This window comes from Podarcis melisellensis (assembly GCF_964234715.1).
Source record: "Podarcis melisellensis genome assembly, chromosome: 4".
In the NCBI taxonomy this organism is placed as follows: domain Eukaryota; kingdom Metazoa; phylum Chordata; class Lepidosauria; order Squamata; family Lacertidae; genus Podarcis; species Podarcis melisellensis.
Genome location: NC_138531.1, coordinates 81,143,670 through 81,157,686, shown reverse-complemented (window position 1 = coordinate 81,157,686; position 14,017 = coordinate 81,143,670). Strand labels below are relative to the sequence as shown.

Genomic DNA, 14,017 nt, shown 5'->3' with positions numbered 1-14,017 from the left:
GTCTTTCTCCAGCGCTCTGGGGAACCTGGCTCATAGTTGCGGGTCTCTCAACATTACACAAGTGCTGTGGGAAGAACCCAAGGAAGAGTGCCTCTCATGGTGGTCCTGCAATGTTCAAAGCGCATCTCTTACTCTATTGCTTTTGAGTTTCTTGACTTTTCCTTACAACTTTGTCATAGCTGGGCGAGGCAACTGAATACAGTCAGTTCCATTTCACAGGATTGGAATGGAAGCAAAGGGCAATAGGAATTTTGGCCATTGAACCTGTGCCTCAATTGAAATATAGCACTCCTCAGGGCCATGTTGTGGTTAGATTCTGCCTGTATCTGTATTGGTTTTATATATGCAGTTGTTTTGATTGTTTCATATATGTTTTAATTGTTGCTGTTTTTATTGTTAAATTGCTTCAATATGTTTCCGAGGAAGAGATTCAGAAATGGAAATAATAAACAAATAAGCCCCAAAGTAACCACTTGTAAAACCTGGGTTTAAATGCTCCAGCAAGTGGTTAAACACAACTACCTCCCCCACATGGAGCAGGTGCTATGTTGTAAGCTTATACCAGTTTCCACATGGCTCCCAACCTTTTGAATTCATTTCCTTTAAATGAAATAAATACTGTTTTACACTTCAAAGTGTGGGTTCTCTTGCTATTTACAGTTTGAAAGTACAACACTGCAATAGGCTATTTTCAGAAAAGTTGTGCAAATAATTCTTTTACTAAACCTACTTAAGGATTTGTTTGGGGTTTTTTTCAAAGTCAGAAGATATTTTACATTTTTTCTGTCCGTGGTTGATCCTATTATTGTCAACATACATCTGGCTGACTCAAAGCACATTTTTACTGTGGACTCAATTTCATAATAGTTCATCACAGCTTTTACTTAGCTGTTCCATAGACCTGCCAGAGAATTCTATCCAATGTTAAACGGAATTCCTTTCTGGAATGTGCTTTATTTCAAAAGAGCAAACATAATTTATTTTGTTCAAAGATTATAAAGGTGCAATCATAGAAAAGAAAAGAATCACGTATCCATGTGATCAGAATTAAAAATTACAGAACTTTAACACAGTGAGATGGTGATGATGCAGCACACACGAACCAAACCTTTTAATTTGAGTGTAATTATTTTCTAACTTCTAACAAAGAGGGCTAAAAATTGTGACGTTTATACTTGCAATTTTCAAAAATTTTAGATATACACAAAACACAAAATTAACAGTAAATGATAAAATGGGGAGTTACAGACATTCCACTAGGAGGCATAATTGTCTTCAACTAAAATCCAATGAGTGTTCATGCTCTTGATAAGGTATTGGTATGGATTCCCAGCTTCTTCTAGATGCTTAGAAATAAAGATTCCCCACTTTGAAAAATCCATAATGTTTTAGGAGTGAAGCCTCAGAATTAGAGAACAGTGAAGTGGTTTAGTGAGGAGGTGGGAGGGGGAGCCCAAATCCATTCAAAAAGTGCTGAATAAATAAACTACGCTTGTAGGTGATTCCATGCAATATCTCTACCTTTCAAATAAGCAGCTCAATAAAGTGGAATATCATCACCGTAACTGAAGATAACCAAGGATCCTACAGAAATGTTAAGCCTGTACAAAGATCACAGATTCACACAAGTCTTAAGAACATGTAAGTTGGAATTAGAAGAGCTATGGACATAAACAAATGTTCTCCCTGCTTGTGTCCATGTAGTAACAGGACATGCTGTCTTTCCCTAAAGGGACCCTAATTCCTAGTTTTCGGTTTTCCTTCAGATCAAACAACATAGGTTCAAGGGCATGTTTACGTGTTTCATTTTTTTTGTGTGCAAGCTGTTATGTACCTTCTTCTCAATACAGGGTACATTCTCTCTGTGCTGTTTGGGTTGGTTTGGCAGATCCCTAGATAGATGCTCTGTTGAAGATATGGATCATCTCCTGCTATTAGTGGAACTGAGGATCCATCCACCCTCTTGCCCCCAGCCCTTTTCTGGTGGAATTTCACAACCTTCTCTGGGTTGTGACAGCTATCCTTTGCATATAAAAGTAATGTATGCAAGCAAGCCACACTTTAGTCACTGGCCATGGGATGTCAAATCAAAGGCACCCAAGTCTTTTGGAGCACATTGCCATGCAGATCTTCTCTAGTACCAGCTAGTCAATGCATGGGGCAGAGCTCAATTTAATGATACCCCAATGTAAATGTAGCCCAGGGACCCCTCGGATCCCATGGTTTCCTATACTGTAGTACACTTCAAAAATGATTTTCACAATTATTGCTCTCCACCATTCTGGTTTCCTTAAAAAAACACAAACCATAAACTTTCAAGTCTCCCTGCTTGCTAACCAGAGTTATTTGGGGTAATCTAATGAATTTGTAAATATGCCTCCCGTTCCTGAATTTACGTTCCTAATCTTACAAACAGCTACAATACCTAAAGAAATAATTCATTTCAGCCTGCACAGATCAATAAGAATTTCCAGACCCTGAGAATTCATCTTTAAAAATGAACAGTGTTCCCTTAGAAACAAATTCCACTAATGACTTAAGCCATTACCTTTATCTCCGAGGTCTCTAAAAAAAGTTGGCCCTGGTTTAGTCTTTGCAACATTTCCTAGAGTCGATTCTACCTCCTTTGAACAAACAAAATAAATACCAAGTTAGTCGTGAAACAGGAATCCATTAAAACAAGTAGCAGAAAGAACAAGTGTTCTCTTGAAAAACAGCAGGAGCACTTTGCTTACCTTTTTTGTCAGTTTCTTGGCTAAAGTTTTACCTGTAAAAGAAAAAAAAATCACTCAATCATCTGCAAGTCAAAACTTTGATCAAGTTCTGTGGCATTTCTTCAGATTCTTTTATGGGGAAAATGGAAGTAATATGAAACAGAACCAAACTGCCAACTTCAAAATATTCTAATTCCCACAATGCTCAGGAAAGCACAGTGTTCAGAACTAATAGGAACAGCCTGTTCAAATGTTCCTGCAATACGAACGAAAATAAAATAAAATAAAACTTTTAGGTAATTCTTATCCTTTTTATTAACTTAACTTTCTACTTTATTGCATCACCTGTTGTGCATAGAACCAGGATAATGAGAAGCAGTCATCATGGGGCAACAAAAGACTTATCATTGCAGGTTACAGTAAAAGTCCATCACTGCAAACAGTGGTTGCCTTTGGGGGCAGCAGGACCAAATGGCAATGATATGGCAAGCCATGGCCCCTCATGCTTTGTTTTTATACCCTCCCCTTCCTTAGGCATGATGGGGCGCTCCTCTCTCCTCCTTCACTGCTGCAGTAGTGCCAATGCAATGAGTGAGAACTAGGTAAATCATGTGAGATGGAGGCTTAAATACTGACTTATGCTTGGTTGGTCTTTCATGAATGGGAAGTTGGAAAGCCCCTCTGCCTTCTGCAACCTAGTGCCTTCCAGATGTGCTGCACTACATCTCCTAGCCTCCATGACCTTTGGCCATGGAGATACATTTGGAAGTCTTCTTCTTTCTTCTTTGGCAATCACTTGTAGCCGAGTAAGACTGTCCTGCATGAACATGATTTTAACAGTGAATCCGTAAGTGACTGTGGAGGCCAATTCTGTATCTGCACATCCTTCCACAGTGAGGACATAGGTTTCTGGGTGGGAGTTGATCACGGTGAGGGTTTACCAAATGTGCCTTCCTCTTAGCACATTTCTCCCTTTCTCCCTGAGTTCAAGTGTCTTCAAAGTCCATGACACCTTTGGTAAAGGCTGTTCTCCAATTGGGGCACTCACAGGCCAGTGTTTCCCAGTTGTCAGTGTTTCTACTACATTTTTAAAGATTTGCCTTGAGAGAGTCTTTAAACCTCTTTAAATATTTCACTTTTCATTCTTAAGTTGGGAATAGAGTAGTTGCTCTAGAAGACGATAATTACCGGTAGGCATCCAAACAACATGATGTTGATGAGATTAGTGAGGACTGCAGATTCCTTGCCCACTCCCAAACTCAGCTCTTAATGGGGTATGGGGAGGGGGTAAGTTTCTGGAACACGGTCCTATATACCACAACAGACCCCAAACATAGCACACCCTCCCCCACAACAAATATTTTTGTTTGTTTGTTTATTAAAACAAATCTGTAGATCTCAGGGCAGTTCACAACATAAAATTACAATATAAAAAAAAAACAAAATGCATAAGAAAAACAATAACAGAAACAAACCAATAGCCCCCCACTCACCCAGCACATTTAAAAGGGCATGAGATATTAATCAGCCAGAGGCCTGGTTAAAGAGAGACGTTTTCGTCTGGTGCCTAAAGGTGTACAGTGGTACTTCAGTTCTCAAACGTCTCAGTTGCCTAATGTTTCGGAACCCAAATGCCAAAAACCTGGAAGTAAATGCTTTTGAATGCGCCTCAGAAGTCGAAAGGCTTCTGTTGCGTATTTTTAAATTTTCTCAATTTAAAAGCCATTTGCGCCTCGGTTTTCTAATGTTTCAGAACTCAAATGGTCTTCCGGAACAAATTACGTTCAAGAACCAAGGTACCGCTATATAATGCAGGCACCAGCCAAATTTCCCCGGGGAGAGAATTTCACTAGCAGGGAGCCACTGCAGAGGCCCGTTCTCATGTTCTGGATCTCTCGTGGAGGAGGTACACAAAGAAGCACCTAAGATGATGGTCGCAGGGTCCAGGTCAGTTCATATGGAGAGAAACACTCCCTGAGGTATAGCAGTCCTGAGCTGTTTAATGCTTTATAGCTCAAAACCAGCACTTTGAATCAAGCACTTATTCACATAGAGAGGAAAAAGGTGCGCACAGATACAGCAAAGCCAGCTCCCCTGTGACCACAGCCGTGAAGATACCTCAGTCCTATATACACAACCCTAACTTGGGTTGTGTATCTTGTTCACAACAGAGCAGGGATGGGGAAGCCCTGGCTCATGGGCCAAATGCATCCCCCTAGATTCTCTCCAGGGCACCACTCACTCTCACTGCTGCTTGCTCCCCTCCAATGCTTTTGCCTGGCTGGAACCTGTTGTTGAACAGTGACAAAGGCTCTTTCTTGCCAGGATCACAGAACTGCAGAGCTGGAAGGGGCCTCGAGGTTCATCTAGCCAAAGTGCAGTGCAGGAATATGCAGTTGCCCCATATGGGGATCGAACCTGTGCCCTTGGTGTGGTCAGCACCATGCTCTAACCCACTGAGCTATCTAGCGATGTGGGAGATCTGTAGAACCTTCTGGCTCGTGTGTGGCAGGAATGTTGCATCTGCTGCTCTGTTCACTTTTGCAGACGGCCCTGCCCACCCCTGCCATGAAGGTCCTGGAAGATTGCTTGTGAGGGAATATGCCCCACCCTTGCACTAGGAAGTATGATGCAGTGTTGGGAGAGTTGGGCAGAATGTGATCTTAACCAGGCTGCTATCAATATTCACAAGACTGTCGAGAATAATGCAGCCCAACGTGAAGCCCTCTGTTCTGATTCAACATGCCTTCTGGATACACTTACATCAGAACACCCATGAGCACGTTTACAACTCAGCAGGGCTTCAACCCTTCAGTTGCTTTAATGGTGTCCAGGGTCCTGTAAGTGCAGGAACAACACAGGAGGGGAGCAACCTGACCCTGAACACGGGAATGATTTCAGGGAAAGGGTACTAGACAATAAGAGGCAGAATCAGTTACACAAAAGATTATGGGTGCTAGAAAAACCCAATAAAACAGCTTGATATGTGAGATTTATGGACATGTGACAGAAGAGAAAAACGTAAGTCTTGAAGCAAGAGATTTCAGCAGCGAGTTATAAATATTACTACTCCAAAGCAGTGCCACTGATTCAGTGAGACTGCTGTAGAATAAATGCATTTTAAAACTTTAGCCTGTTTAACAAGGCATTTTTTCAGGTGGGGAGAAAGGAGGAAAAAAAAGTTCCACTGTGTCTTTTCCACAGTATTCCTAGTTCCTGAATACAAAGGGTATGTGAAAGCTATCTGGCGCGACACTTTATTGCAGCATTCCATTACACAGTAGAAGAACTGGGAATCAATTTATAATCTTGGAATGCATCTAGGGGTTGACACCAAGTAGGTTCGGCGAAAGACTCAACTTTTCTACAATTTTATCATCTTCACTCTGAGTACGTTTACTCATGCAAACCGAAGGCCGAGTTTCATCATCTTATTTACCGCAATAAAATGTAACCTTCAACGCTCTAAAATACAGTGTTGCTTTCCCCCCCTCTTTTAATTGTTATGTGCATGAAAGAATGGAAACTACTTCAAGCCTCAGATCTTCCAAGCCTGCGATGGAATTTTGGCTCAGGAAATAAAACTGAATGTTTTTCAAAACATCCCCACCTATCTTGGAGATTCCATTATATGGTTTTTAAACAGAAGAACGATGAAGCACCAAGCAGGTACAGGTACATTTTGTTACGGGCAAAGGGCCATTTCCGGCCTTAAACGTAAAGGTACACATACAAGCAAAAATGATTTTCCACAGGTCAAGAGAGTAAGTGTTAGCCGACAATTGCACCCACGTCAAGAGTAAAAATTTCAGCTTTATACTGCTGTAGGTAGGTGTGGTCTCTTGCCATATAAATTTTAACAATGGACTTTTCTGCCATCTATCATCTCCCCACACTAATGTTCCAAATTAAACCTGACATCAGTGCTGAATTAGTAGTATTATAATGGTGATGGATTAAACTAGTGTACTTTTGCGTAGAGCTTACACACATTATTTCCATGCAGCTAAAAAGAGCTTACAAGTGACAAAGGATGCTTAGAAGAAGAAAAACCTTTTGTAGAATGGGAATCCTCATCCAACTATTAGTGATGAAGTCAGAATGCCAAATGAGAAGAGGAAGGTGTTAATTCTTTCCCTGAATTTTTCCGTAACTTAAAGTTTTCTTTACCTATTATTTAGGTAGGGCAACACCAGGCAAATTAGAACTATAAATCCCACTTGCATGCATTTTCCACTTGCATTCCCCAGTGGCTGGAAGCAGCTCCGCAGTATTTTAGGCAGGAGTCCTTTACCATATAGGAATTGAGCTTGGGACCTTTTGCATGCACAGCACATGGTGTGGAAGACGTGTCGCTTTATTTCTCTCTCTCCCCCACATGTGGCTCAAAGTAGTTTTACTTTTATCCTGCCATTTATTCTGCTTTTCTCCTTTCACAATTTGTACACAGCCCCGCCCCCCAAAACCAGCCAGGCACTTTTCATCCTCTTCTTCCTCTTGTAACAGGTTTTCCTCTTTGCAGCCTCCTCCTCCTCATTCCCAGTCTTTATCATTATTATCACCAGCACCAAATACAGTGGTACCTTGGTTCTCAAACACCTTGGTACTCAAACAACTTGGAACCCAAACACTGCAAACCCAGTGTTCCAGTTTGCGAACTTTCATCAGAAGCTGAATGTGTTCTGTTTTGAGTGTTACGCTTCCAATTTGAGTGCCACACTTTCATTTTGAGTGTTACACTGAGGTCTGTCTATTTATTTTGCGCTTTTGTTTTTGCGGCTCTCTCTTTTTGTTTTTGTGACTGTGTGGAACCCAGTTCAGTTACTGAACAGTTAATTGTGTGACTGCAGTACAGTGGAACCTCGGGTTACAGACGCTTCAGGTTACAGACTCCGCTAATCCAGAAATAGTACCTTGGGTTAAGAACTTTGCTTCAGGATGAGAACAGAAATCACACGGCGGCTGCAGGAGGCCCCATTAGCTAAAGTGGTACCTCAGGTTAAGAACAGTTTCAGGTTAAGAACGGACCTCCAGAACGAATTAAGTTCTTAACCCGAGGTACCACTGTACATGGTTTATTGCTTTCATTTTATGAATCAAAGGTCTCGTTAGATAGTAAAATTCATGTTAAATTGCTGTTTTAGGGGTTGTTTTTAAAGTCTGGAACGGATTAATCCATTTTGCATTACTTTCTTTTGAAAAGTATGCCTTGGTTTTGGAACGCTTTGTTTTTGGAACGGACTTCCAGAACGGATTAAGTTTGAGAACCGATGTACCACTTTAGTAACCTTTTCACAGAATCCCAGGATCTTCTTCCAGTTTCCTTCAATGCCCTCTCTGGCCCTTTCCCCTCAGAGGAGATAGGAGAGGCTTTTTGACTTGGGATGATACCAGGTAGGAAGGAGGACTGGGGTGTTGGGTTGTGAGTATTTATGTGAAGTGGTGGGGCAGACAGCGCAGCAGTTGCTCCAGGAGATTATCTTTCCCTCTTCCTCAGCCCATCCATCCATTATACTTCCTTTCTCCCGAAAGATTTTTATTAAAGTTTTCACAATGCAATAAAACAATATCTAAAACAAATGGAATCAAAAAGACAAGAAAAAGAGAGGAGAGAGGGGGGAAAAAACAAGAAAAGAGAAAAAGAAAAAGAGAAGGAGAAGGAGAAGGAGAAGAAAGGAACAGAGAGACAGGAAACATTAAAATAGTAGCAATAATAATAGCAACAACACAAAATTATATGTATCTATGTAGCCTTCTATTTAAAATTTTAAACGATGATGCTGTCAAGCTGCTACACTCAATATGCCAGCAAATTTGGAAAACTCAGCAGTGGCCAGAGGATTGGAGAAGATCAGTCTACATCCCAATCCCAAAGAAGGGCAGTGCCAAAGAATGCTCCAACTACCGCACAATTGCACTCATTTCACACGCTAGCAAGGTTATGCTTAAAATTCTACAAGGCATGCTTAAGCAGTATGTGGACCGAAAACTCCCAGTAGTGCAAGCTGGATTTCAAAGGGGCAGAGGAACCAGAGACCAAATTGCAAACATGCGCTGGATTATGGAGAAAGCTAGAGAGTTCCAGAAAGACATCTACTTCTGCTTCATTGGCTATGCAAAAGCCTTTGACTGTGTTGACCACAGCAAACTATGGCAAGTTCTTAAAGAAATGGGAGTGCCTGATCACCTCATCTGTCTCCTGAGAAATCTCTATGTGGGACAAGAAACTACAGTTAGAACTGGATATGGAACAACTGATTGGTTCAAAATTGGGAAAGCAGTACGGCAAGGCTGTATATTGTCTCCCTGCTTATTTAACTTATATGCAGAATTCATCATGCGAAAGGCTGGGCTGGATGAATCCCAAGCCGGAATTAAGATTGCCGGAAGAAATATCAACAACCTCAGATATGCAGATGACACAACCTTGATGGCAGAAAGTGAGGAAGAATTAAATAACCTTTTAATGAGGGTGAAAGAGGAGAGCGCAAAATATGGTCTGAAGCTCAACATCAAAAAAACGAAGATCATGGCCACTGGTCCCATCACCCCCTGGCAAATAGAAGGGGAAGAAATGGAGGCAGTGAGAGATTTTACTTTTTTGGGCTCCATGATCACTGCAGATGGTGACAGCAGTCACGGAATTAAAAGACGCCTGCTCCTTGGGAGAAAGGTGATGGCAAACCTAGACAGCATCTTAAAAAGCAGAGACATCACCTTGTCAACAAAGGTCCGTATAGTTAAAGCCATGGTTTTCCCAGTAGTCATGTATGGAAGTGAGAGCTGGACCAGCAAGAAGGCTGATCACCGAAGATTTGATGCTTTTGAATTATGGTGCTGGAGGAGACTCTTGAGAGTCCCATGGACTGCAAGAAGATCAAACCTCTCCATTCTGAAGGAAATCAGCCCTGAGTGCTCACTGGAAGGACAGATCGTGAAGTTGAGGCTCCAATACTTTGGCCACCTCATGAGAAGAGAAGACTCCATGGAAAAGACCCTGATGTTGGGAAAGATGGAGGGCACAAGGAGAAGGGGACGACGGAGGACGAGATGGTTGGATAGTATTTGCGAAGCTACAAACATGAGCCTGGCCAAACTGCGGGAGGCAGTGGAAGACAGGAGTGCCTGGCGTGCTCTGGTCCATGGGGTCACGAAGAGTCGGACACGACTAAATGATTAAACGATTAAACAACAAAGCCCTCTATCAAAACTATACCCTGTGCTTTTTTTCTGGGGGTATGCAGCGTTACGCACCCCCCAAACATTTTGTGAATCTTTGTACTGTTGTCCATTTACTATATTTATTTTTTCCAATTTGAATGAGAGCACCCCTAAACATTTTTTTAGCAAAAAAGCACTGGCTATACTTTAATCTTCAATCCACATTACAAAGAAGTGAGTCTTCCCAATTCTCACCTGGCAGAGCTTTCCCCTTCCTCAGCCTCATCCTTTATACCTTGTGTTCTTTCTCACCCTTCACTCGCACTTGATTGGTCACTGTCAGTTTCATCTCTTTCCTGTTGTCCCCACAACATTGCATGGTTCAACCTCAACCCTGCATTTCTCTCTAGTTAATTCCCTCTCCAATGTGTACCCATGTTCTGAGCCCGCTGGGAGCTGCTGTAATCGGTTCAATCAATAGGCTGTATCACGGCCATGCAATGGGGTACAGTGCCGAGGGCTGCCCAAAAGAGGGCCAAGGCCTACTGGCAATCTCCAGTCCCCATGCTGGAAATACCCTGGGCTAAGTGATTCTGCAAAGAGATTACCTGTTTTGAAAAAACTGAAGGCTCACAATAAGAATAACAACTCACAAATTAACAGTCATTAAACAGCAAAGTTGAAACAAACAAACAAAAACCCTCCAGAAACTTACGTCCGGATTTGTCAAACATCACTGAAAACAGGAAGTCCCTTGGAGTCATGTAATATTCGCCTTCGTATTCCAAGGAAGCAAACTGCATAAAGCGTTGCTTTCGGATGGACAGCTTTTCCGCCATCTCTTCATCGACATTATCCTCCTTCTGAAATAGAGGGAGAAAGTAGCACACAGTTAAACTTCCAGACTCTCGCAAACAGCAGCCATGAGTTAACGAATGAAGTTTAAAGTTCTTTTGTCAAGCAGCCTTCCTCCCCATTTTGCAGCAGCAACTCATTTTTGAAACTGAGGGGACTTTCCACAGCAGTTTGCAAAACTGTGTGTGGACCCAGTTCAAATCCCAAATCCAACTGAGGGCCTGAGTTTTCCTGCCCCGTTTTAAGATATGTGAAGTTAAAAACCAGTAATATACAATCATCCGTCAGGCCTGAGGGCCAAGAACTATACACCACATTACATTTGCATCTCTAACACAAAAGACCAGAGTTGTTAATATGCAAAATGTTTTTATCCTCTTGGGTGTATTTGAAAATATGGCATAAATATTCTGTTGCAGGAAGTCATTTGCCTCAGTTTGTGAATATCAATCATCTAGCCCATGGGTCGGCAAACTAAGGCCCGCGGGCTGGATCGGGCCCAACTGCCTTCTGGATTTGGCCTGTGGACGGTCCGGGAATCATCGTGTGGATCGCCAGAATGCGCGTTCTTTCCCTCTCCCTGTCTCTCCCTCACACGGCGCCGGCGCCTCCTCCCTCCCTCCCCCTGGCTTCTCCCCACCCTGCCTAGAGGAGTAAGGGGGCTGGGCTTTGTTGGTGCCAGCAGCAGCAGCACTCAAGCGGCCGCCATTTTAAGCAGCCCCTCTCCAGAGCCCTTTTGCGCGCCACTCATCATCGCTCCACCGCCGCCAACAGCCCCTGCTGCTCGCAGGACACAGGTAAGCATGCACCGGGACTCGTGGTGCTCTTGCGTTATTTCCCCCCCCAAAAAAAATATAGTCTGGCCCCCCACAAGGTCTGAGGGACGGTGGAGTAGCCCATGCTGAAAAAAAATGCTGATCCCTGATCTAGCCATATATTTGGGACTTGTGATTATGAATTTTGCTTCCTAAACAGGATTTTATGAATGTTGCTTTAGTTATCAGGTAAAAAAACCAATACTTGCAAGTTATTAAACTTCAGAATTCATATCATATTGCAATACAGGAATCTCAACTAAATTATCCACAACAGATGACCATCCAACCTCTGCTTAATAACTTCCAGTGAAGGACAGTCCACAACCTTTTGAGTCCCTTCTACTGTCGAACAGCTCTTACTATCAGAAAAGTCTTTCTGGTGTTTTGATCTAGTCTCCAATAGATTGCCTTCTCCCCATTTTTCCTTGTCTAAAGTTAGAAGCTGAAAATGACAATGGGGTGGCAAAGTCCTTCGTCTTTGTCTTGTCCTCACCCTCCCCATGTTAATTTTTGTGTGTGCCACCCTCCCTCTCTCAACTCTGTCCTAAAACAAAGGTAAAATACAAAAACCTCTCTCAAATTCAACTTCAATCTCCCCAATGGCTATGAGTTCCATTCTTCTATGCCACTTAAAATGGCCAAACAGTTGGTACCTGGAAGTCATGCCACACAGAGGCATGAAAATAAATCAACAGTTTAGTTGATTCTTGAGTGACATTTACACATTTTGCAGAGGTGGAAGTTTAGTGCAACCTGCATAAGCATCTTATGCCAAGCTTTTAAAAACCAAATCTATTTTTTTGCACATATCGCTTAAGAACAGATGGGGTTTTTTTAAAATGAAAAATCCCAATTATTCACTAGCAAAGCAATGCTTCCAAGAAAATATACTTCCAGTGAAGTGTGCATAAGATTGCAGTCCAAGCCACTTTCTGCTCAGAAACTGAAGCAATAATAATAATAATAATAATAATAATAATAATAATAATAACAATAATAATAACTGCCCTCAACACCAAGGAGCTGCTTGCAGCCTGAAGAGCTTTGAAATCTTCTGGCTAGTGGTTATGGATATTGAGACACCAAAACCCATGAAGAGTTATCACATTTCACTTTGTCTCAAGGCATTTATAGCCAACATTAATGACACTGTTTTGGACTGTTTAAAGCAGAATTCTTGTAAACGGCTGCTTGTCTTTGATGAGGAATGTGATAATAAAAAGCTGAGGAAAAAATGGAAAGAACTTCGTTTTTTCCACTGCTTCTGGAGATATCTTCTATCCTTTCATATTTTTCTCAAAGTGATAAACTGTTACTGATCTTTCAGAAGTTTTAGTAAGATGCTTAAGTGCTTATTTAAGGTAGAAGTGGAATGAAATCTTAGAACTTAGAACAGGACTAAAGTGCTCCAAATGTTCCCATTTTATGTTAGACATCTTACACCTTTTTAATAAGCCAATTTGTTATAACAACTATAAAATCTAGGACAATGCACCTGTTCAGGGGTGGAAAAAAATTATTTGTAACTGCACAAACCCATTTGGGCAAAAAACAAAAACAAAAGAAACTGGTGTACATGTGTGCCTGGGAATGCTGATTAGGTGAGTGTGCTGTGGGAGTGTGATTGAAGAAGTGGAATTATTCAGATTTATACAGCATATTTGTATCAGTTTTTGCTCGTCATAAAACTTGCTTTCATTATAAAGCAGCAAAATAAAATAAAAGTCAGATTTTTATTTTAAAAAATCTTTCATCTTGAATTATCTCCAAGATAAATAGGATTCACATTTTTCCCTTCCAAAACACACATGCTCTTTTATCTACTGCAATTGTTGTATAATTCTATTTGACTGGAAGTGCCAGGTTTTAAAAGTTCAATTCTATTTTCATATTTACTATATCTTATCCTAACCACTATGCAGCACTTGAATGCAGATCAGAAGTATTCTGAAATGAATGCAGATCAGAAGTATTCTGAAATGTGTCAGCAGTCCATCCACAAGAATATCTCACATGTGGTAATTATTACAAACAAAATAGTATCACATCATTTTTCTTTATTGTTTATCACAGCTTTAAACAAGACATTTGTTAATGTCTGAGATAGACCAAGTTGTAAGAAAACAGAAGGAACCATAAAAGCCTAATTAGTTTGCTACTTTACTGAAGACTTGAATAAGAATTGTGAAGGGAGGAAATTAATTATGGAAAAACCAAATTGAAATAAAACCCTTAAAAGCATTGCCTCAGACTACTAAGAAATTCAGTGGATTCCTTACCTCTTCTTGCTTTTAGAGCAACAAGAGGCCAGTCTTCTTTATCCCTAGCCAAATATAGATCACACACTGAAAAGAATTCAACAATTTATGTCCAGCGGTCAGCCAATGTAGAGGTTTTTCTCAGCAGCCTGTTGCCTTCTAAAATAAATTACCCATACTGGCTTTTATTCAGTGTATCCACAGCAACGTA

General features: G+C 41.2%; 1 protein-coding gene across 1 annotated transcript in view; it reads right to left on the bottom strand.

The window, feature by feature from the left end:
* Positions 1-14,017, bottom strand: part of MICU2 (mitochondrial calcium uptake 2) — a 77,385-nt gene that overhangs the window by 30,286 nt on the left and 33,082 nt on the right. Inside the window, exons 2-4 of the mRNA XM_081909401.1 lie at positions 10,591-10,738; positions 2,736-2,767; positions 2,549-2,624 (exon numbers count right to left, since the gene is read on the bottom strand). Coding sequence (XP_081765527.1) covers positions 2,549-2,624; positions 2,736-2,767; positions 10,591-10,738 — 256 coding nt within the window. The remainder of the gene's footprint in view (positions 1-2,548; positions 2,625-2,735; positions 2,768-10,590; positions 10,739-14,017) is intronic.